Here is a 23,785-nt window from a genome sequence, read left to right on the forward strand (position 1 = left end):
TGTAGGTGGATGGATACAGTACAAGATTTGAAGGAAAAGGATCAGACTGGAAAGGAAGGTGCAGGACCGAGCTGTATGAAGAAGGTGGATCAAGCACATCAACCCAACACCAAAGTGGAAAAAGATGAAAAGGAAGAAGTATCTACTGAAGCTATACTTTGTTTCTACTGGTTTTCTTCCAACACATTTTTTACTGGAAGCTAAGAAGTCAAGCTTAATCAATGAAAACAATATTATACAACTTACAGTATTGATACAACTGATCAGTGGCATTATCAAAAGTGGGCATCACAAGTTACACAACATTTTAATATCTATCAGTTATCCATTTGCTGGACATTAAACTTTGCCATTATGGCATTATTGATAGTAGGTTAATCAGTGCTGAGCTTTGCACAGACCAATCCAAATTCAGAGAAATGTTTAATTAAGTTGTGTTTCATATTGCACATCTTTCCTATCTTTTGTTGAAACTCCTAATGCCCTGCTCTAAATATATTGGCTGACTGCTACACTTCCAAGTTAAAGACCTGGAGAAACCTCAGAGTAGGCCAAATTAAGACCTTAGTTCACTTTACACCAAATTTCTCAAACTTATTCACCCAATCGACTGTTCAAAGACAGTAATTAACAAAATATAAAGGTAAAAGATGGATATAAAGAATTGAAGGTGCACCAGTATATACTGTGGATTAAAAAATAAAAGATTACCAAATATTTATAGTAGTAGAGTGATACGTTATGTTAGCTATTCATGGCAAAATTGGAGGAGGATTTTATATTAACATGCATTACAAAACCAATTTTGCATCTCTGCTATATAGATGAAATCTTTATAATCTGGACTTCAAGTGAGAAGGACCCCACTTTCACATCAAAGCAAACTATAGAACAGAAAGAAATCAGCTTCCTTGACAACACCATTCACCTCAAAGACAACACCCTTGTTACCTTGGCTTTTCATAAAACAGACAGATTAATATACATGAAAAAACGATAGAGCTCCTTATGTTTTGGGTGGAAACTATCATTTTCAGCCAAACAATACATTACAAACATATTTGCTCAGACCTGACAAATCAGGATAAACAGCTGCAGGAGCTCAGGTGAGATTTCATAAGACAAGATAAACTCCCAAAACAGATGCATAAATCGAAAAAGCTACTACTATAAACAGAGACAAGCTACTGGCATTAAAACGGGCAACATGAACTGCTTCACCTTGTTGTCACCTATAACCCACATCTGGAAGCACTTTGCAAAATTATAAAAAAAAACAAAAAAAAAAACAAACATTTCAGCCCATACTAAATAAGAATGATAAGTTTTTCTTTGTTTTTTTTTGTTCTTTATTTCACCTTATACAATTCTTGTATTAGAAATTTGTTAGTTTTCGCATACCCCTTGGGGTCAGAGCTCAGGGTCAGCCATTGTACGGCGCCCCTGGAGCAATTACAGGTTAAGGGGCTTGCTCAAGGGCCCAGCAGAGTAGGATCTCTTTTGACCCACATAAAGTTGAGTGATGTATTCCCAGAGCTTCCCCTCCTAGCATGCAGACAACCAATTGGCTTACAGCAATTAATTGTTCAAAGCTCACAAAGTGAACCAACATAAAATAGTACATCTCCTTGCCTACAGAAAAGATGTGAAACCTGTGCTCACATTTTACATTACAGGCAGTTGTACTACGCTGCCAACAAGAACATTGGATAAAGGGATAATTTTCCTGCAGATCGTCTAATGTGGTCTACTTAATTCTGTGCATAAAATGTCACAACACTGCACTCTGTGCAGGACAAACTGGTCAAATACTGTGCCAAAGAATGAATTTACACAGGTCTCACATAAAGGATGGCAATAGAGATGTTCATGTAGAGCAGGGGTTCCCAACCTTTTTTGCCTGGTTTAGCACGTGGCAACTTTTCAAAAGTAAACTTCCCCCCACCCTGTTTTGTTCAGTAATTTGAGTTTATACTTCTGCCACAATAAAGTGATCAACAAAGGGAAAATTTGATGTTTCAACATTTTTATTTTAAGTTCAAATAACAAGAAAAGTAGCACATAATAATGCTATTTCACAGAACAGGCCTACTTCAAATTTTCTTCTCGACTTAAGATTAAATGAGAAAATTTATCCCCGAGGGTAAATTTACCCCCAGTTGGGAACCCTGCAGTAGCAGCTCATTCCAGTAGCAATGGCCACTGTAAGAATAATTTAAAAATGATTTTAATGAAGAATGATTTTAAAATGGTTCTGTATTACACCTTGCCTAAAGCACGGGCCTGAGCTGCATTAAAAGATTGCATATTGTAATCTACTCAATTATCCAATAAAAGGGGTCATTTTGCTTCACTTCCCAACAAACATTTATATACACAAGAAAAATACCCTTATTTCCCCCACAAAATAAGCATCATACACAATATATATCAAAAATAGCATAAACCAAACTTATACAAAGTTGGGAATGAAACAATAACGGAGCAGATATTTTTAAATGCTAAGTCAGCCTAAATCCTCAAAGTAAAATAAATTTTAAAAAAAGACAGAAAAGATGGTGCTACCCTGAAGCGAGCTATCCAGAAAAAAACTAAAGCAATCTCACCAATTTGAATCCAAATAGATGTGAATTATTTTCCAGAGAAGAGTCAAAAAAGTGCTTTTCTGTTGGGCTGTGATGAGATGGTTGCTAAAAAATTCTTCAGCACTCCCAGTAGTCATCAACAATAGTGGATGCAATTAAAGTCAAGATGGTGGAGTTTGAAGAAGAGAAAGAACTCAGTTCTCATGTCTGCTATATATAGAAATGACCTGGAAATGTTTAATTAAAACAGGAAGTCCCTCCTCAAACTGCCTTCTCCAATGTATTTTAATGGGTAGTTACTTTTACACATGGAACAATTCATAAATATGTAAAAGAATAGCAACCAATAAAAAAATTGAACAAACTAAATAAATAAATAACCTTCCTTATGCCACTTGTTCACTTTGTAAACCTTGCACACTTCTCTTCTGTAGATTCCCACTACTTAGTAGATATGTTCTGTTTTTTATTGTACATTTTGGCCTTAATTGACGCAACTGACAAGTTATGTGTACTTTACAATTTATTACTTTTTTGTATTGCAATTGGAACAGTAGCAGGTTAAGTTAGCCAGGTCACAGATTAACTCACCATTGAACTTTCCAGCAAACCAAGTATTTCCTTTTCTATAATACTCAGGAGCTGCCACATTTGAGCTACAAACTACACTGCAGCTCTGCTCAGCTTAATTTCAAAATAGTTTTGATTCCATTCTTGCAGCCACTTTGCTCAAATTTCTGTATAACATTTTTGAAACAATTTGATGTTTTTTGCCTGAGCTCTTCATTGTGGACTAGATTATGCTGGGTCTGTTCAAATTCATTGCAGTTTGTAATTGGTGAGATTGCTCTCCTTTTTTTTTTGCTCAGCTATTTCTTCAGTTCATTTGTTTTTCCTTTTTTCATGTGTGTACAGCTCAAGCACTCTGTTTACCAGAGCAGCAAAGTGAACACCCCTGTCATTTCCTTTTTCGTTCTTCTGGTTTCAGCCCTCTAAAAGTCTTCAAGTGCCCTTGAGGCTCTTCTGATCCTCCACTAAATTTCTAGAATTTTGTCCATCCTCCATTGCTCTTTTTCATTAACTACTGTGCTCATCTTGTAAGTCCTGAAGATTCCTCCTCATCTTCCAAAGATATTTTGCCAGGTGTTTACAAAAAGCTGAAAATTGAGGGTTTGTTTCCATTTATATTTTATGGGTTTTTTTCTGTTTTAGTATATTTTGTCTCTCTGTTGCTTTTTATATGTTGCTCTTTTTGACTCTGTGAATTGATCAGAATTAGAATCAGAAAACTTCATTAATCCCAAGGGAAATTACTTATGTTAAAAGTATACCTATAGACAAAGGCACAAATAACACTAAGAGCAAGCATTAACATTTAGATGTGAATGTCAGTAAGCTTTGTGTCCTAGAAACCAAGTTACCCGAACTTTTTTAAATTTCATTATTAATTTCAGAATTACAGTATTTGAGGGTCCCTCTAGAGTGGCGATTTGGCTCAAAAACTAATCAGCACATCGTCATTTCATAACAGGCTTAAGTTTCGAGTTTGGTATTTTCACGTTCAGCTGTTTCAGCTCTAGACCAGAGACACAGACACACACCCACACACAAAGCCAGACACACACTCATCACCGAAATATCTATGTTTTTGGAAACAGGGCAGCCAAAAACGTCAAGATCCATCAAAAACCGGAGATCAAAATTTTTGATGAATCTAAAGCTTTCGCTCCTCCCCCATAGATAATACATTATGGTGAAGGAAGGCGCAATGCAAAAATAAGCATGTAAAATGAAAATATAAATAGAATATAAATTTAAAAACAAAGTGCAATAAATCCTCATTCACAAAGCTCTATAGGTACCTGGTAATGAAATACAATTAATGCTATGCATGTGAGTATCTTACAAAATCCCTAGTATACTAGACAGTAATAGTATACTGAGCTTGAAGTATCTCACATAATAATATTGCACGTTAATTGAAAATATTACATATTCTGAGAACAAAAAGTTATTTATGTGAGAACAAACAAGTTACTGCACATCTAAGTAGTTCAGGGATACTACTGGGATATACTACTGTACTGGGATATCCATTAGAGAAAAAGGAAACAGCTTATAGTGTGGATGATTGACCAGAAGAGGAGTTATAGAGGGTCATGGCTGTTGGGAGAAAGAATTTCCTGTGAAGTTCATTTGTTCATGATGTCCCATTTATTACCAACCGTACTCTTTAACCTCACAGACAAATGATTAATACTTTATTTTTACATATTTTCCAGCTTCTGCCCTCTGTTTCTTCATGGATCATGTTTCTGGTGTTGCCCTAACCATTTAATCAGATCTGCCTATAAAATATGTCCTATACATCTCTTTCCTTCATGCACTATTAATATTCTCTCTAACTACAGAGTGCTGGCTTTTTGCCTGGCAGAATGCATCTTTGAATTATCGTACTGAGGGGTCAACAAGCCTCAGAGGTTTTTCTTGCCAGCATGATTGTGACAATTAGTGTTATTGTAGTTTTTTCATTACTGACCTTTGTTTGCAATTGTAGAGTGAAAATGTAGGGTTCTTTACATTGAGAACTTCTGGTAGATTTTTTTTATTGCATTCCTTGTCCAAGTGGATTTCCTTACTTTGGACTCCTACTCCCCTGGCCTTTCTCACCACAGTCTCTCTCTTATCTTCTGTGTTTCAATCTGAAAGTATTTTTTTACCTATACAATTGACAGTTGGTGTGAGCAGTGTGCCACTGATCTTGTTGTTGCTTTTTCCTGTTAACTCAATATGCCTCTGAACAAGTACTTCTGCGTTATCTTCTCTCTTGCCTGTTGTAATAAGAGGATACATTTGTCTCTTTAACTTAATGAGAATAACCCTGTGTGACGATGCAGGTTCTTGCTCCATGCTCCCAACTCTCTTTTGGGAGCCTCTTGAACCCAGCTCTGTCAGTAATGTAACCGGATGAGCTGGACAATGAGGACACCAAATGAAGCAAGGGGAAGATGCAAAGTGCAAACAATGCTTTTATTAAAAACAGTGAAAACCAAAACAGTGTCCAAATAAAGTGCAGTGCTCAAAGTCAATAAATAAATAATCTATAAAACCAGGGTGAAATGTGGAGGTTAAAATAATCCAATAAATAAATCCATTAAAACGAGGTTAAAACAACAATGGCTGGAAGCAGTCCTTTAAAAACCTGGTGCTTTTTTTAGCTGGTGGCTCCCCTGCTTCTCCCATCTGGGCCCTGCCACAGGGGATTCGCTCTACCTGCAGCTGACCTTCTCCTACTGGTCTGGTAGCTTTCTGAGCCCTGGCTCTGTATGGCTCCCTCCAGACCGTGACTCGGGTTCCCCAGCAAACAGGGTGCTCACGCTGGGCTTCAACCTCCCAAGCCTCCGACTCCCACTGCCTTCCGTGGCTTTATGTGGTGAGCCAACCACCTTCCGGTCACTCCTGCTTCTTTATGCCCCCGAGTGTTGGCCAAACACTCTTGCTGCGGGGCTCTTCTGCCAGCTGCCTGCAACCTCAAGCGAGCCTGCTGTTGCTCACTTCCACCGGTTCTCCTTCTCCAGGCTTCTTCTCCCTTAACCTCCGTACTTCTCTTTTTCGAACCCCTCTACGCACTTGCACTCTTACTATTTATAATGGGGACATGGCACAGGTGCGCCGATTAGCCTCTCCTGACATCAGTTACAGATATGGACGATCCCACACCTGTGCACTTCAGTGCGGAAATGCTCAAGCCCGTATCGTGCCCAGGAACCGCTCTGGCTATTCTACCATGACCCATCTTTAAGCCACAAGTGCGTCGATTATTTATTTAAAACTGGCCTTTCTTTCTGAGCTGCAGACCCGCTATATCACACCCTGCAATAACATTTGAATGTTATCATTTATTTTATCCCTCTTTTTTCTTCCACTCAGGCTCATCCCAATGTGTCATTCTTGCCCAGAGCAGAACTACAAAGCAAGGTCTTTCTTAAAGTAAACAGGGAAAAAACTGTGGTATAATGTTAAGTAATTGTCAAAAGCAGGAAAAAAACTCTGGCTATTATCTCAAGGTTGCACTTTTTGGCTTTGAAACATGCATACATAGTAGGGTGGCTGATTCACGGACTCTTAGTCCAAAATAACCACACACAAGCACCAACATGACCATCCTTTGACTCATCCCCAGTATTATCTGTTCTGGCCACACTACATCCCTTTTTCCATAAGCCTTAGTCCATTTCACCTCCAACTGTAAAGTCAACTCCAAGGTCAACCTCCCTATGGGTCAATATTCAAATTCTTCAGTCCTAAGTTCAACAGTGTATGTGGAAAAGTTTTGCATTTTTATTTTAATCTTGTTGAAACTACTGCTGATTATATCATTGTTATTTACTTTCGGTTCATAGGTTTATATAATTTCTTATGATTATCATAATTAAATGTTTTGAAATGCATTGTGCAATTTTGGTGTTCTACAAAGATCTCATATAAAACAGAAATTGATATGTTGCCCCCTTCTTGTTTTAAAATTATTCAGAGAATTGTAACAGCTTAATAAAATTGCAACTTAATACACTACAATTGTTGCCTTCTACTTTACTTGTTTTATCCTACCAATGAATAATTAAGACAGTTTATTTAATTCTGAAAGCAACCTAACTTCTAGCAAATTACTGTTCATTTGTGGTCTTTGGGCAACATTGTCTTATGTTTCTAGTCTTAGATCCACAAAGAGTTTGGACTTCTTACAATATTTTTTTTTCCTCAGGTGGCCAGAAATCATCAAATACAGAATTATTCACCACCTATTTTTTATGTCATTTTCATTTGCTACAGGGGCTGGAAATCTTGGTCCTGGAGGGTCACAGTAGCCGTATGCTTTATTTCAAACAAATCTCTAAATTTAATGTCAATTTTAATCAGACAGATGGTTCTAGCTCTTTCTGCTTTGTCAGAATTTTATAATAATGTGACTTTTTTTTCTTTTAATTGAGAAAGACATTTATTTCCAATATGACTTTTAATGCTTGGGAGACTTAATTTTTTGTTACATCTCTCTGCTACATTTTAATTTACTTGCTTGCCAAAAACTTTGTTTTTTATTATTTGTTTTTGTTCATCAAAAAGCAATTAACTATGAGTCGCAGATAACAAGGGAAAAACAGCTCATCAGCTAAACTGTAACCATTTTCATCTGTACATTTATAATTTTAGCAGCTGATTGTAATAAAATGTTTTGAAAAGTAGAAAAAACAAAGTTGAGAGATTTAAAAGTTGAGGGATTTAATTCAGAAACTGGAAAAAGCAATAGTCCATAGCCAATGATATGCTTCGGGACCAGGATTGCTTACCCTACCTCACAATAAAAAATGTCTGACAAAGTTTAATAACTTCAAAAAATTATGGTTGTTTTCCACATTTCACCTGATGATGGTTGGATAGGACATGAAAACCCCAAAACTGAATAATGTTACTTCAAAAAATGGTTAACTGAATGTTTTGTAAATGAAGACATCAACGCAATTGACATCAGTGGTGTCATCCAGCATATTCAGCATATATAATGTACACATGCACAGCATTACAATAGCATTCTCTCAAGCTAACAGTGAACTAACCTGTAGTTGAAATTGTACAGAGTATTTCTCTATCAGTTTTAAAGATTGGCAACATGCAAGAAAGTTGCTTTGGGCCAGATTGTTCATACTACTCAATGATATATCTATCCTCTAAACCCAATTATCCAGGACGGGGGGAGGCTACGAGCACAAGCATGAACAACCCCTGGACAAGGTGCCAGTACAACACATGCTAAATACACACACACAAACATCAGGGAATGAAATTAGCATCGCCAGCCCACCTAACCTGCATGTCTTTGGACTGTGGGAGGAAACCAAAGGAAAACCCACATGAATCCACATGCAGACTCCCTGCTACACTGCAGCAGTGCAAGCACTACATCATAGTGTGCCTAATTCATTGATTAACATATTTGCATTAACTTTGGCCTTACAAAATGTAGGAAAAAATACCCTTTATTTGAGACTTATGCAACATAGTGTGCTCATTTAAGAGTAGGGTAGGCCCCACCGGCCTCCTTAAACTCTGCCAAATGTCAGTAATACCATGGTTTGAAAGTAAAGACATCACTTGGAAACATGGCAAATTTATATGGTTATTAGTTCAAGAATATTCAAAACAGGCCTTTGTTAAGCCAGGCAAGGTTACTGGGGGAAGGGGATGGGGACTGGGTAGTTTTAAGTTAACTTGCGATTTGTAAAGGAACTTGGTGTTGCACATTGCTTATATATGGTTTTATAAATTTGACTTTTTTGTTGTGTGTATATGCTATTTTTTCGTTTCTGGCTTAAACAAAAAGTTTAGTATGGAATCTAAGCAAGGTTTTATACATGAGGTCATAGAGAGACTGTGGACCATCAACATAAACATACATTTTGACTTTGTTATTCTACAGGGTGTGTTTCAGTTAACTATTAAAGCTCCTAGTACACATCATTAGTTATAAAACCTGGGATCATAGGGTCTTTCAACATCAGACACCCACCATCCCACTGGGTTCTTTACAGTTCATATCCTTGCCAGGTCAGTTATTTACAAAGGATATGGTTTTTAGGGCTCTGAGCACTGTGATATCCTATTGTGCCATAACAATGTTTACCTTTATAAGTTTTAAAGAAAAAAAAAAGTCATGTCAATGGTAACATATGCTTTCATGGGATTTGCCTACTTGAACTTAACGGTCATCCTCAGAAACACCAATACTGACATGAAAAAGTCAATGTAACCAGGAATAATTCTGACTTTCAGTGGCTAGTCTTATACAGTTAAAAGTATATTTATCAAATCATCGTATGCTTTTGATAGTTGGTTTTGGCAATACTTCATATAGTCCAAATTTTTACTTGCTTTTGTTCTTATTTTCTGAACTTCATTAGGAAACCAGGCTAGTAAGTTGATATCTCAGTTTTAAGATAATAAAGGGACACAACAATATAATAGTAAAATATAAGTAGTTAAGGAAAATGCCTTTGTAATTTTATAAGTCATTATGACATCAGGTAATGTTTTTTCATGTTTTCTATGTTCAAAGCATTGTTTTGTTATCTCACTGTGTACATGCTTCATATATTGTGGATATGCCTGTATTCAGGAATTAAAAATTTACCAAATATCATTTTATGCATGATATGATTATCAAGTTTTAATGCGATATCTACCCTGTTTGATTATCCCTTGTTGAAAAGTTAAAATGTCCTGTTTTTATGATTCATACAATCTTTTATTATAATGCATAATGTAGCACATAGTTATCCATTTTCAATATTTTAATTATGCTTTGATCTTTTATTGTAGGATTGACCTCCCACCTATGCACAAACCACCACCTCCTTATGCTGAAAGAACTGTTTTGGCATTACAGCCTGTAAGTACTATTCAGGTAAATACGTTCTGATTTATAGAATTCTTTAAATATTTTTATTTTCCAAATATATATTAAAGTTTGAATCCGATGAACTGATTTACTTCAAAGCCGACAAACGATGCAAATAATGAGATATATTGGAAAGAGTTCAGAAGGAGTGATCTGCTATGTTTAATGTATAAATGTGATCCATTTACAGTGATTTTCATGCATTAAGCACAAGAACAACTTGTCCATCCATTATCTGAACCTGGAGGCAAGTAAACCTTAATAACTTATTTCATGCTTTCATTCCAGCCTTAAATTACATTTAAATAGTAATTGAATGGGGCCTGCAGGGAGAAATTAGTTGAAAAAAGAGGACATGCTCTTTAATACAATATTCTACACTAGCCATTGCAAAGTAATGAGATATGTTACACTCTCCACTGCCCTATGCATTGGTTAAATTCTCTTGATCAACCAGTAGGTGGTACAAGTAAAGTGTGCCATTTTTTACATAAAAAGTTAGGTATGGGTAAAAGAAATTATGCGTTCAGTGGGTATAAACAAATGTTGTCTTACAATGAAATATTTGATATAAAATATTTCCATTAATAACATAAAAAGTTAAATTGTGAAATACAAACCGCTTCTTTTCAAGTCTTTCTGAATAATTATGCATATAAATAAAAAATTATTTCATAAATAATTAAACCCATACAACCATGAAATGTTTGGAATAAGCCCTTTTTAGGTAAGTACATCTCGCCAATGTATGTGATTTTTCACTAGCAAAGTTGTTCAAGGTTTCTCATGTTGAATGAGAATCATTGATGATAAGTGTTTATGAACTCCATAAGTTCCAGACTTTTACATAGGCCTTTCCAGAAAATTGCTATTTTATTCTAAAGCCAGTAAGGTTTTGACTATACAGTATAAAGTATGTTCAAGTTATTATCCTCCTATCGAATGCATTTTTTGTGAAGTTCCAAGCCTCTTGCAGACTACAGCATTACATGCCCAAGATTTTCTTTTTCGTTTTTTTTTTAAATTTAATTCATTTTTTTTTTACTTTATTCCATCTTTTAACAGAGTGTGTCTTTTCAGATAGTCTCATATAAAAATTTTCCAGGATTGCTTCACAATAGAGATTTTTATCATTATAATTAGTTTTTATAATTATATGTGAAGTTTTGGTTATGCCAAAAAACATTTCCAACAGTTATGCCAAAAAACAGCTTCCAACAGTTTTTATTACCTTCACATACAGCTCATATTTATTTACCATCAAATCAACATTTGTATGACCAGTGTCCGCTGCTTGAATTGTAGAAGGCTGCATTTTGTTAACTGTTGCTATAGGCCTAGTGCACTTATACAGAGCTGTACTTATATAGAGCTGTACTAACCCAATTCTTAGCATCTCAAGCGACAGAGTACTGAGTACTGTAGGTCACCCTAATGCTGTACCCACACCTAATAACTTCAAAAAACAAAATAGTGGTGCTTGATATGAATCGGTAATTCATCACCATCTCAATTCAAATAATTTATTTGATTGTAAAACTTTGTGAGATAGTGTATCCATCCATGTTTCTAAAAACATTTTTGCTAGACATATATTTAAGGAACTGTATATTCTGGTGCTAAAATCAATTCAAAGATTCAGGAAATTGACTTGGATTGTTTATTTAATTTATATTTTTATTTGATGAACTGACAGATGAAATTTGTGGCTGCGTAAAACTTAAAGGCACTGGTAATCGTCATTTCTTTAAAATGTCTGTGATGGTCTGACTTCCTTTAAAACTGAAACTGCAAAGTAAAATTGGTGATCAACACAAACAGATGAACAATGCTCAAGGATAACTTCAAGAAAATCAGCTATGGCATGACTAAGGCTGCCACCTCTCTAACTCTAAGAAAAAGGATAATCCAACAGAAAAATAACACCTAAGCTAAGGATATATTAACTGTATTTTAAGTATGTAAAAGTTCTTAAATTAACAGCATTCACACTTATGCTCAAAGAAATTATGCTTAGTCAAGAAAAACAAGGATGAAAAAAGACAAGAAAAAATACTTTTACAATATTACATTTCTTTACAAGGTGGCACGGTGGCACAGTGGGTAGTGCTGCTACCTCGCAGTTGGGAGACCTGGGTTCGATTCCCGGGTCCTCCCTGCGTGGAGTTTGCATGTTCTCCCCGTGTCTGCGTGGGTTTCCTCCGGGCGCTCAGGTTTCCTCCCAAGGTCCAAAGACATGCAGGTTAGGTTGATTGGCGATTCTAAATTGGCCCTAGTGTGTGCTTGGTGTGTGGGTGTGTGTCCTGCGGTGGGTTGGCACCCTGCCCAGGATTGGTTCCTACCTTGTGCCCTGTGTTGGCTGGGATTGGCTCCAGCAGACCCCCCGTGACCCTGTGTTCGGATTCAGCGGGTTGGAAAATGGATGGATGGATGGACATTCTTTTACATTCTCTAGATGTTTTTTTTCAAGTCTTGCTTTTTGGTAAATATTAAATAAATTCAGTATTTCAGCTTTTTCAAGGGAGACAACCCTACATGAATTTTAAAAATGAATTTCAAACCCTGTACTTAGTAGAATAGTAGCCATTTATATTTATATTTATAGTTCAGTTGAAACCTATGCGTGTTTGCTTTCCTTGTGTAAGACATCGATTGACTAAAAAAAAAGAGAAATGAAAATGCTGAAGAAATAAATGTTTCACTCATTTAGACATTTCTGAGTGAACAAATGAATCACTTGAGATACTGTACTAATTTTAATTACATATGTGCAATTAGTAGCTCCATAGACAGACGTGAACACAAGTTTTGCTTGGATTACAAGTCTTGGATATTTAAGATATTTTTCATTGCCATCAATTCAACCAGAAGAGGATCCACCGATATGTATCAGAGCCACCTCACCTTGCCAAGGATGCCAGGAAGCCTTCATGCATTCTGGCAACCAGTGTACCATCAGAGAGACTGTTCAGTGTCAGTGGGCATAGTGCCCTCCCCCCCCAGGTTAAACTAGAAATTTAATAAAGAAAATTGAATGCATATAGGAGATTGGGCCAGAAGGACTTTATTTATTTATGAAGAGTTTTAAATCACTACTGCTCATTTGATTTGCTTACATATATGATCTTTTAATGTTAGCACTTGCATATTGGAGTGGTTTATGTAGGTGTTGTGATATTATTAAAAATCTGCATTTTTGTATGTTTAATTGTGGTTATTGCAAACTGGATGTAAATGCTGTTCATGTAAGTCATTTGTATTTTATCTATGTCTATCTATAGCATTTGACATTAAAACAACTGGTGTAAAACATCTGAGACTGCAAACTGTTTTTTTTAAATGACAAGTCTATGTTCTGTTTCAGTATAAAATTTGGTAAAATTGATTCAATGTGTATTAGCTTTTTTAATTACTACATTTAAACAATGATATGATAATACCGAAAAGCACAATGATTTTTCCCACTATAATTGTGATGTGAAATTTTGATATCACCCCATTCCTAGACATTCAGTACATCTGTCCTACTTAATGAATAAACAAGTCAATAAAAAATTGGTTAATCCTGAATTCTTTAAATAAACTTGCTACTTTAACAAATACATTTTCAAGTGTGTTGTGTAATGTATAAGAAATTCAGATAATTAGATTTAAGAAGATAATTATATAGCATAATCGTAAGAGTGGTCAAAGGCAGGGCCATCTTAACAGATGGGCATGCTGGGCAGTTGCCCGGGGGCCCAATGAGCATAGGGGCCCCATGCTAATCTATGTATGTTGTGACTTGCTGAGTGACTGTGTAGGTAGGGGCCCCAGTGCGCTGCTTTGCCTGGGGGCCTATAATGCTGTTAAGACGGCCCTGGTCAACGGGTGATGTAAGTGAAAATTTCTGTTAAAAAAAAATGTACTGACATAGCTTTTTGTTGAATGTTGATATTTAATTAACAGCCCTCGGACCCAGTCCCATATGAATGCAAGGTAATTCTGACTCCAAGTCATCCTCCAACACATTTTTAGTTGTATTAAAATATAGATATAGAATCTACAAATCTCATATGTCTATAAAATAAGGCACATGCATAGGATCAATCTGATATTGTTGACTTTCTGTTGTTTCTGAAACACCTTTAGCCAATCATCTTTAAACCTGGCCTCTGACATCATAAAGGAGCGATTAGAGCGTCAAGAAACATCATTTTATTTTTTTAAAAAATAGATTAGAAAACAACTGTTTTCCTTTACAAATTAAATGACAATTTTATTGCCCATGATCCATGCTTAGAAGATGTGATATTTGCTTTTGTAAATGAGAAAGAAAGGGTCTTTTTTAATTTGTCCAAAAAACAGAGATATTGCATTGTATTTCATTCACTTCCTGATTTCAGATGTCAGACACAGAGGTTAAAGTTGATTGGTTGAAGTTGAACCATTTGCTTGAAGGAACAATTTTAATGTTGTTCTAGGAACAAAAATAGCTGGCAATATTAGATTCGCCCATTTGGTCAGTTTGAAAGAGGCCTGTGACAAACTCATGTTAAACAAGGCATCAGTGAGTTTTCACAATGAAAATTTAAAAATTCACTCAACATTTGCTGTTTTGATTAAAAAGTCGGTACTTAAAAGAGAAGTGACAAGTTGTGTTTTCTTCAAAAGCAAGGGGAACAAATGGCTCAAAAAGAAGCCGTTACAGCAAAAGCCGTTAGACCACCCACAGACTCCCCCACACATACTGGCTGTTCATCTCTACATTCTGCTCCATCAAAATATTGAATATAAACATACAATTGTGGCATGTCTGTGATGATCATCAATTCATTAATGGCTATTTATATACTGTATGACCAGTCTGACTAACACCCTCTATCACCAGACTTTTGATATTCTCTACCAAGACATGAACATGACATGCAGCAGTTGAAGCTAGCACAAGTACCCATTTCATAGATTAAACATCCATCAATTTATCACTAGCAAGTTCTGATATAATGTCTGTATGCATTCATTTAATATTTCTGCATCAGTAAAAGCTGTTGTGCCTAGATAGTATTTCTGTTGCTTGGAGGGAATCACTTGTTGCGTGTTTTTTTTAAACTAGTCATCACTGAAAAATTGTTCCTGCTGCAATAATAAGTTGCTTTCAAGACCTCCATTTTCCTGGTCTAGACCTAAGAAGGTTGTTGATAATATTCATTGAAAGTGTCATGATAGTGGCATATCACTTAATATTCTTTTTAAAATAGCTTGGCACAGCTTGGCTAAGCATTTTAGAATTATAAGGGTATATTTTTCAATCCATTTGTCAATGAAATGATAATTCTCTTTATCAGTTTTCCTCTTAAGCTATATTGACAGAGACATTTTGCTAGCTAAATTGTTTTGACAGCTGTTTTAATTTTGAGCATTACTTCCAGGGAAATTAGTATGAGCTATTTGATTGGGTTCAACTACCGTGGAGCTCCATGAGAAGAAAACTTGAAATAATTCAGGTTTCTCATATGGAATTACAATAACATCAAAATGAATTAATCACAACATATGCTTGATTCTTAAATCTAGTATAGATATAAATATGGTAGGTTTTAACTGATTTAATGTGTATGATGTGAATGAGTGGGAGATTAGATGAGAGTGTCTGAATGAAACAGTGTTTGTGGTAAAGTGTGTGAGATATGTGTATTTATGAGGAAGGGACAAGTCAAGGAATGGCCAAATGAGTATTTGCTCTGCGAGACTCTGGCCTTGGGTCAAATATATTTGGTGACTCCTGGTATAAGAGCTTTTTCTGAATTACGTGCCTAGCACTGCCAAAGTAAATGGCCTAAATGGACTCAGAAGATAACTTTTTGCATGGATACTGGGGGAAAACAAATGGTTCATTTAGTCTTTTATGGGCCTATCTACATGTGCTATGATAAAATAACCTTACTCTGAAGACTACAGATAGGTACAAAGCCCCTTCCAGCCCCTACCAGTCAATGAAAATACATTTTCAGGGAAAGTTTAATTGCTAGTAATTTTTCAATTTATAATTCCTTTCACCAGAAAAATCACTTCTGGGAAAAAGACACACAATAATGTAATGTTTTAAATTAACTTAAATTCTCTGACAAAAACCCTCTTGCACACTAGACGCATCAACTCAGCCTTAAATGGAAGTGTAGAATTTACGTAACTAAACATATAATTGGGCAGTAGGCAATAATGTGACTATCAAATGCATTTTCAGGTTTAGATGATTTATCTATTATTATTATTATTATTATTATCTAACACTAATGGAACTATCATCGGTGCTAAACTGATATTAAAATGAAACAAGTGCAGCATATCTGGCAGCAATGAACTTTGTGTAATAATTGAAGCTTCTAGTACATAAACTATGGCTTTGTAGAAAAGTGAGAAATATAATTGGAGGGAGGGTACATGTATTTTTAAAGCAATTAAAAGAAGGAGGAATAACTAGAAAAAAGTAGCTAGAACAGGAGCACAATCCATCCATCCATCCATTTTCCAACCCGCTGAAACCGAACACAGGGTCACGGGGGTCTGCGGGAGCCAATCCCAGCCAACACAGGGCACAAGGCAGGAACCAATCCCAGACAGGGTGCCAACCTACCGCGGGACAAACACAAACACAAAGCACACACTAGGGCCAATTTAGAATTGCCAATCCACCTAACCTGCATGTCTTTGGACTGTGAGAGGAAACCTGAGCACCCGGAGGAAACCCACGCAGACACGGGGAGAACATGCAAACTCCACGCAGGGAGGACCCGGGAAGCGAACCCAGGTCCCCAGGTCTCCCAACTGCGAGGCAGCAGCGCTACCCACTGTGCCACTGTGCCGCCCAGGAGCACAATAAATCACCTCATATTAATAAACAAAATCAGCAAATAATAATACTAAACAAATTGATCCTGTTGTAGAAAAGTGAATATGACATAGACAAACTAATATATTAATGTATTCAACTTTAGAAAAGTCGAAGACATAATCATTTCATACCAGATGACACCACAATTCATTTCAAAATCATCATACTTTATTTAAAATCATTTGCAGATGTTTGAAATAATATAATACTGGTTTGTGTATCAATTCATGCTGCTTTCTGCTTTAACTGTAATAGTCCAGGCACACTCATAAGCAGAACTGGAAGTGTGCCATTGCAATTTAAAAATTGCGTTCTCGAGGAGCTAAAGGAGAACTCCCCAGATTCTGCAGATGGGATAGCTTCTAAACTTCAATAGTGAAGTTCTGTATGTACGACATCAGGCTGGCCCTGTAACAGTCCAGGAGCTGCTTGTGTTTATGCCTAGACTGGTACAGTCACCATTGTACAATATCCTGGAGCTGTAGATAAGGAATTAAAGTTGACACCAGGGGCCTCATGCATAACACAGTGCGTAGAATTCACACTAAAACATGGCGTAAGGACAAAAGCGGAAATGTTCGTACACACAAAAAAATCCAGATGCATAAATCTGTGTGTTCTCCAACTTTCATGTTCTTCCGCTTCATAAATCCCGGTCAGCGTGAAAAGTAACGCACGTGCACGTGCCTGCTGCCACTCCCCAAACTCCTCCCAGAATTACGCCTCTTTGAATATGCAAATCAATATAAATAGCCCTTAAGCTCAGTGTTCTGTGAAAAGGCAATGGCAAAAGCAGGGGGGAATATAGAAGAATTTCAGCGAATACCAAGTGGAGGCAAGGAAAAACGTACTATTTGTTTGTTTAAACAGTGGTATAAACAACAAAAGGAAGTTGATCGAGTGACATAGAGTGTCGGAGAAACTCGAAAGCTCAAGTTCATAAAGTCGCACAGTGCCCGAAATAAAAAAGAAGTTGTCAGATATCAAAGTTGCAGTGAAAGTTGCGGTCATAGCCCACCGTCTGAGTGTCATATGAAAGCTTATTAGGGTACAGAGAAAAGAGAAAAAATAGGCACACAGTCAGAAAAAAGCACAAAATGTCAACTTTAATCTCGAAATTTCCACTTTAATCACATAATTTATTTTGTCATTAAAGTAGAACATCATAAACTTCATCTTTAAATCATTTAATTTACTAGTTTCTCAAATCCCATCGTAATTAAAGTAGCACGTTAAATGCTTTGTTTTGTATTTGATCTTCTATGTGCTCTATGTGTGTGAATCACTACGTGCTTCTTAAACGGGCTTTCTCTTCCTCCGACAGGACACAGAATCCATTACATTTGTAATATTACAGCTCTCTGAATAATTAAAATACTGAGATGTATACTTGATATCATTTTCATGATGATAGGAGTTAAAGCATGTTATTAAACATGGGAACATGGTGGCGCAGTGATTGTTCATGCCTCACGCAAGATGCTTGCTGCACCGTTCCTGACCTTTGATGAAATAATTTATTGCAGCAGTACTGTCTCTTTCAAACGTACTAACCTCCAATTCCTGTCCTTACTTTTCTTTCTCCAAATACCCAATCGCCACACAATCAGCTCTGTAATAGATATTAAGCCATCTGTAGCTTAGAACGCCGATTCTTCAAAACTTTTAATGAACATTGAAATATCTTCGTAGTACATGTTTAATTATTCTATCCATCTATCCTTCCAGTGTCGCGCCAGCCCCAGCAAGAATTGAGCGCAAGGCAGGAACAATCCCTGAATGGAGCACCAGCTCCTTGCTAGCGCTGCGACACCGTGTCCTCACACGTCTAATTATTAACAGTATAGATTATTTAAATGAAGTTAAAGTTTTATCTGTATAATATAATGAACATAATTTTGCTGCATTTCATCTTAAAAATGATATCGTCATCATATGTAAATACGTGCTTTATAAAGTGGCTCAGGTTGTGCAATATTATAACTGTATCGCAAGTTGACAGTGAGGTAATTGTACTTACAGATACAAACACCCCTCCTCGAACCGCCACCTTATCGTGATGGAGGGGTTTGAGTGTCCCAATGATCCTAGGAACTCTGTTGTCCGGGGCTTTATGCCCCTGGTAGGGCCACCCAAGGCAAACTGGTCCTAGGTGAGGGATGAGACAAAGAGCGGTTAAACAAACCTTCTATGATGAATGAAAACTTTCGGCGACGTTTTCCTTTGCCCGGACGCGGGTCACCGGGGCCCCCCTCTGGAGCCAGGCCTGGAGGTGGGGCTCGATGGCGAGCGCCTGGTGGCCGGGCTTGCACCCATGGGGCTCGGCCGGGCACAGCCCGAAGAGGCAACGTGGGTCCCCCTTCCCATGGGCTCACCACCTATGGGAGGGGCCAAGGAGGTCAGGTGCAGTGTGAGTTGGGTGGTGGCCGAAGGCAGGGACCTTGGCGGTCCACCGTCCGGCGTCTCAGGAGGGGGAAGCAGTGCAGTGTCAACACTGTATATGGTGGGGATGGTGCGCTGCTGACCTCAACTCGGGACGTTGTGGGTCGGTGGGGGGAGTACTTCGAAGACCTCCTCAATCCCACTAACATGAATTCCAATGAGGAAGCAGAGCCTGGGGTCTCGGAGGTGGGCTCCCCCATCTCTGGGACTGAGGTCACCGAGGTGGTCAAAAAACTCCTTGGTGGCAGGGCCCCAGGGGTGGATGAGATACGCCTGGAGTTCCTCAAGGCTTATCCACTTATCCAGGGTCGGGTCGCAGGGGCAGCAGCTTGAGCAGAGATGCCCAGACTTCCCTCTCCCTGGCCATTTCTTCTAGCTCTTCTGGGGGAATCCCAAGGCGTTCCCAGGCCAGCCGAGAGACATAGTCCCTCCAGCATGTCCTGGGTCTTCCCCTGGGCCTCCTCCCGGTTAGACGTGCCCAGAACACCTCACCAGGGAGGCGTCCAGGAGGCATCCTGATCAGCTGCCCGAGCCACCTCATCTGACTTCTCTCGATGCAGAAGAGCAGCGGCTCTACTCTGAGCCCCTTCCGGATGACTGAGCTTCTCACCCTATCTTTAAGGGAAAGCCCAGACACCCTACGGAGGAAACGCATTTCAGCCGCTTGTATTCGCGATCTCGTTCTTTCGGTCACTACCCATTGCTCATGACCATAAGTGAGGGTAGGAACATACAGTAGATCGACTGGTAAACTGAGAGCTTCGCCCTGCGGCTCAGCTCCTTTTTCACCACGACACACCGATGCAGAGCCCGCATCACTGCAGACGCCGCACCAGTCCGCCTGTCGATCTCACGCTCCATTCTTCCCTCACTCGTGAACAAGACTCCGAGATACTTGAACTCCTCCACTTGAGGCAGGATCTCGCTTCCAACCCTGAGAGGGCACTCTACCCTTTTCCGGCTGAGGACCATGGTCTCGGATTTGGAGGTGCTGATTCCCATCCCAGCTGCTTCACACTCAGCTGTGAACCGATCCAGAGAGAGCTGAAGATCACGGGCTGATGAAGCAAACAGGACAACATCATCTGCAAAAGCAGTGACCCAATCCTGAGTCCACCAAACTGGACCCCCTCAACACCCTGGCTGCACCTAGAAATTCTGTCCATAAAAGTTATGAACATAATTGGTGACAAAGGGCAGCCCTGGCGGAGTCCAACTCTCACTGGAAACGGGTTCGACTTACTGCCGGCAATGCAGACCAAGCTCTGACACCGGTTGTACAGGGACCGAACAGCCCTTATCAGGGGGTCCGGTACCCCATACTCCCGGAGCACCCCCCACAGGATTCCCCGAGGGACACGGTCGAACGCCTTTTCCAAGTCCACAAAACACATGTAGACTGGTTGGGCGAACTCCCATGCACCCTCCAGGATTCTGCTAAGGGTGTAGAGCTGGTCCACTGTTCCGCGACCAGGACGAAAACCACACTGTTCCTTCTGAATCCAAGGTTCAACTATCCGACGGACCCTCCTCTCCAGAGCCCCCAAATAGACTTTTCCAGGGAGGCTGAGGAGTGTGATCCCTCTGTAGTTGGAACACACCCTCCGGTCCCCTTTCTTAAAGAGGGGAACCACCACCCCAGTCTGCCAATCCAGAGGCACTGTCCCTGACGTCCAGAGCCTTGAGGAACTCTGGGCGTATCTCATCCACCCCCACCAAGGAGTTTTTTCACTACCTCGGTGACCTCAGTCCCAGAGATGGGGGAGCCCACCTCCGAGTCCCCAGGCTCTACTTCCTCATTGGAAGGCATGTTAGTGGGATTTAGTAGGTCTTCGAAGTACTCCCCCCACCAACCCACAACGTCCCGAGTCGAGGTCAGCAGTGCACCATCCCCACCATATACAGTGTTGACACTGCACTGCTTCCCCGTCCTGAGACGCTGGACGGTGGACCAGAATCTCCTCGAAGCCGACCGAAAGTCGTTCTCCATGGCCTCCCCAAACTCCTCCCACGCCCGAGTTTTCGTCTCAGCAGCCACCAAAGCCGCATTCCGCTTGGCCTGCCGGTACCTATCAGCTTCCTCCAGAGTCCCACAGGACAAAAAGGTCCTGTAGGACTCCTTCTTCAGCTTGACGGCATCCCTCACCACCGGTGTCCACCAACGGGTTGGGGGATTGCCGCCATGACAGGCACCGACCACCTTATGGCCACAGCTCCGGTCAGCCGCCTCAACAATAGAGGCACGGAACATGGCCCATTCAGACTCAATGTCCCCCACCTCCCTCGGGATGTGGTCGAAGTTCTGCTGGAGGTGGGAGTTGAAGCTACTTCTGACAGGGGGCTCTGCCAGACGTTCCCAGCAGACCCTCACAACACGTTTGGGCATACCAGGCCTGACCGGCATCCTCCCCCACCATTGGAGTCAACTCACTACCAGGTGGTGATCAGTTGACAGCTCCGCCCCTCTCTTCACCCGAGTGTCCAAGACATGTGGCCGCAAGTCCGACGACACAACCACAAAGTCGATCATCGAACTGAGGCCTAGGGTGTCCTGGTGCCAAGTGCACATATGAACACCCCTATGCTTGAACATAGTGTTTGTTATGGACAATCCGTGACGAGCACAGAAGTCCAATAACAAAACACCGCTCGGGTTCAGATCGGGGGGGCCATTCCTCCCAATCACACCCTTCCAGGTCTCACTGTCATTGCCCACGTGACCATTGAAGTCTCCCAGCAGTACGAGGGAGTCCCCAGAAGGTATGCCCTCTAGCACCCCCTCCAGGGACTCCAAAAAGGGTGGGTACTCCGAACTGCTGTTCGATGCATGAGAACAAACAACACTTAGGACCCGTCCCACCTCCCGAAGGTGGAGGGAGGCTACCCTCTCGTCCACCGGGGTAAACCCCAATGAACAGGCTCCAACTCGGGGGGCAATAAGTATACCCACACCTGCTCGGCGCCTCTCACAGGGGGCAACTCCAGAGTGGTAGAGAGACCAGCCCCTCTCAAGGAGATTGGTTCCAGAGTCCAAGCTGCGCGTCGAGGTGAGTTCCACTATATCTAGCCGGAACCTCTCGACCTCGCACACTAGCTCAGGCTCCTTCCCCTTCAGAGAGGTGCCATTCCACATCCCAAGAGCCAGTTTCTGTAGCCAAGGATCGGACCGCCAAGGTCCCCGCCTTCGGCCACTACCCAACTCACACTGCACCCGACCTCCTTGGCCCCTCCCATAGGTGGTGAGCCCATGGGAAGGGGGACCCACGTTGCCTCTTCGGGCTGTACCCTGCCAAGCCCCATGGGTGCAGGCCCGGCAGCCAGGCGCTCGCCATCGAGCCCCACCTCCAGGCCTGGCTCCAGAGGGGGGCCCCGGTGACCCGCGTCCGGGCAAGGGAAAATGCCATCCAAAGTTTTCATTCATCATAGAAGGTTTGTTTCACTGCTCTTTGTCTCAGCACTCACCTATGACCAGTTTACCTTGGGTGGCCCTACTAGGGGCACAAAGCCCGGACAACAGAGCTCCTAAGATCATTGGGACACGCAAACCCCTCCAGCATGATAAGGTGGCGGTTAAAGGAGGGGTCAAAAACCATCCCCCTAAAAAAACCTCTCAGCTCAAACACCTAACCTTCTGTCTCAAAATGGGTTAAACTGCAGCATACCGTTGTAATGACTCCTATATGTCACCTACTGTGGCTAGTGGTATTCCTTGTATTTGTGCTGAGTGCCCTGAGAAAACAATAGGATCAAGAAGAAATTGTTGTGGCCTGGGCATGATGAATAGGTTAGGGTCTAGACAGAGACAGGGGAGGTGGGAAAGAAAGTGTTTGCTGACACTTCACAGGAGAAACTGACAAGATGCCCCATCTAATAGGTAGTGGACAACAGTTATAGAGGTAGTCCATGGTAGGTTATTTTGTACTTTTTCTTTACCCTTTTTTAATCAGTTCCTTTTGTACTTCTTTAATAATTATGCCACTTTTGGTCTTCCTTGACTTCAATGAATGTATTTTCCTCAGACCAAAGGTCTGCCACAGGAGCTCATTCATGAGAACTCTGTACACTACAGAGACTGTGACAGTGAAATCCAAAGGCTTAGTTTAAAACTAAAAACTTCTCTAGGTGGTATGAATGTTAGATACAACAGAGTTTAACCTTTCAAATGTTTTCTTCTAGTACAAGATTATTATACTCTGTTGTGATGTTTCCCTTATCAAAGTGCAGTTGAAAAGGTTTTACCTTTTTAAAAACTCAAGTCTGCAACTCTTCAACACTGTGCTTGAAATATGTTTTTATTTATTTCTTGTCCATCACTTTAAAATTTTCTAACTGCTCCCAAAGTATTTTTTTAGTCTATGAACTCAGATTCCATAGGCATACTGCAAACGTCTCATATTAACATTCCATAGTGGGTATTTAAACCCTCCCTGA

General features: G+C 40.0%; 1 protein-coding gene across 1 annotated transcript in view; it reads left to right on the plus strand.

Moving 5' to 3' along the window:
- The window catches only part of LOC114642871 (nectin-3-like), a 513,459-nt gene that overhangs the window by 478,300 nt on the left and 11,374 nt on the right, over positions 1-23,785 (plus strand). The window contains exon 7 of the mRNA XM_051926988.1: positions 9,960-10,044. Coding sequence (XP_051782948.1) covers positions 9,960-10,044 — 85 coding nt within the window. The remainder of the gene's footprint in view (positions 1-9,959; positions 10,045-23,785) is intronic.

This window comes from Erpetoichthys calabaricus, chromosome 4 (assembly GCF_900747795.2).
Source record: "Erpetoichthys calabaricus chromosome 4, fErpCal1.3, whole genome shotgun sequence".
Lineage (NCBI taxonomy): Eukaryota > Metazoa > Chordata > Cladistia > Polypteriformes > Polypteridae > Erpetoichthys > Erpetoichthys calabaricus.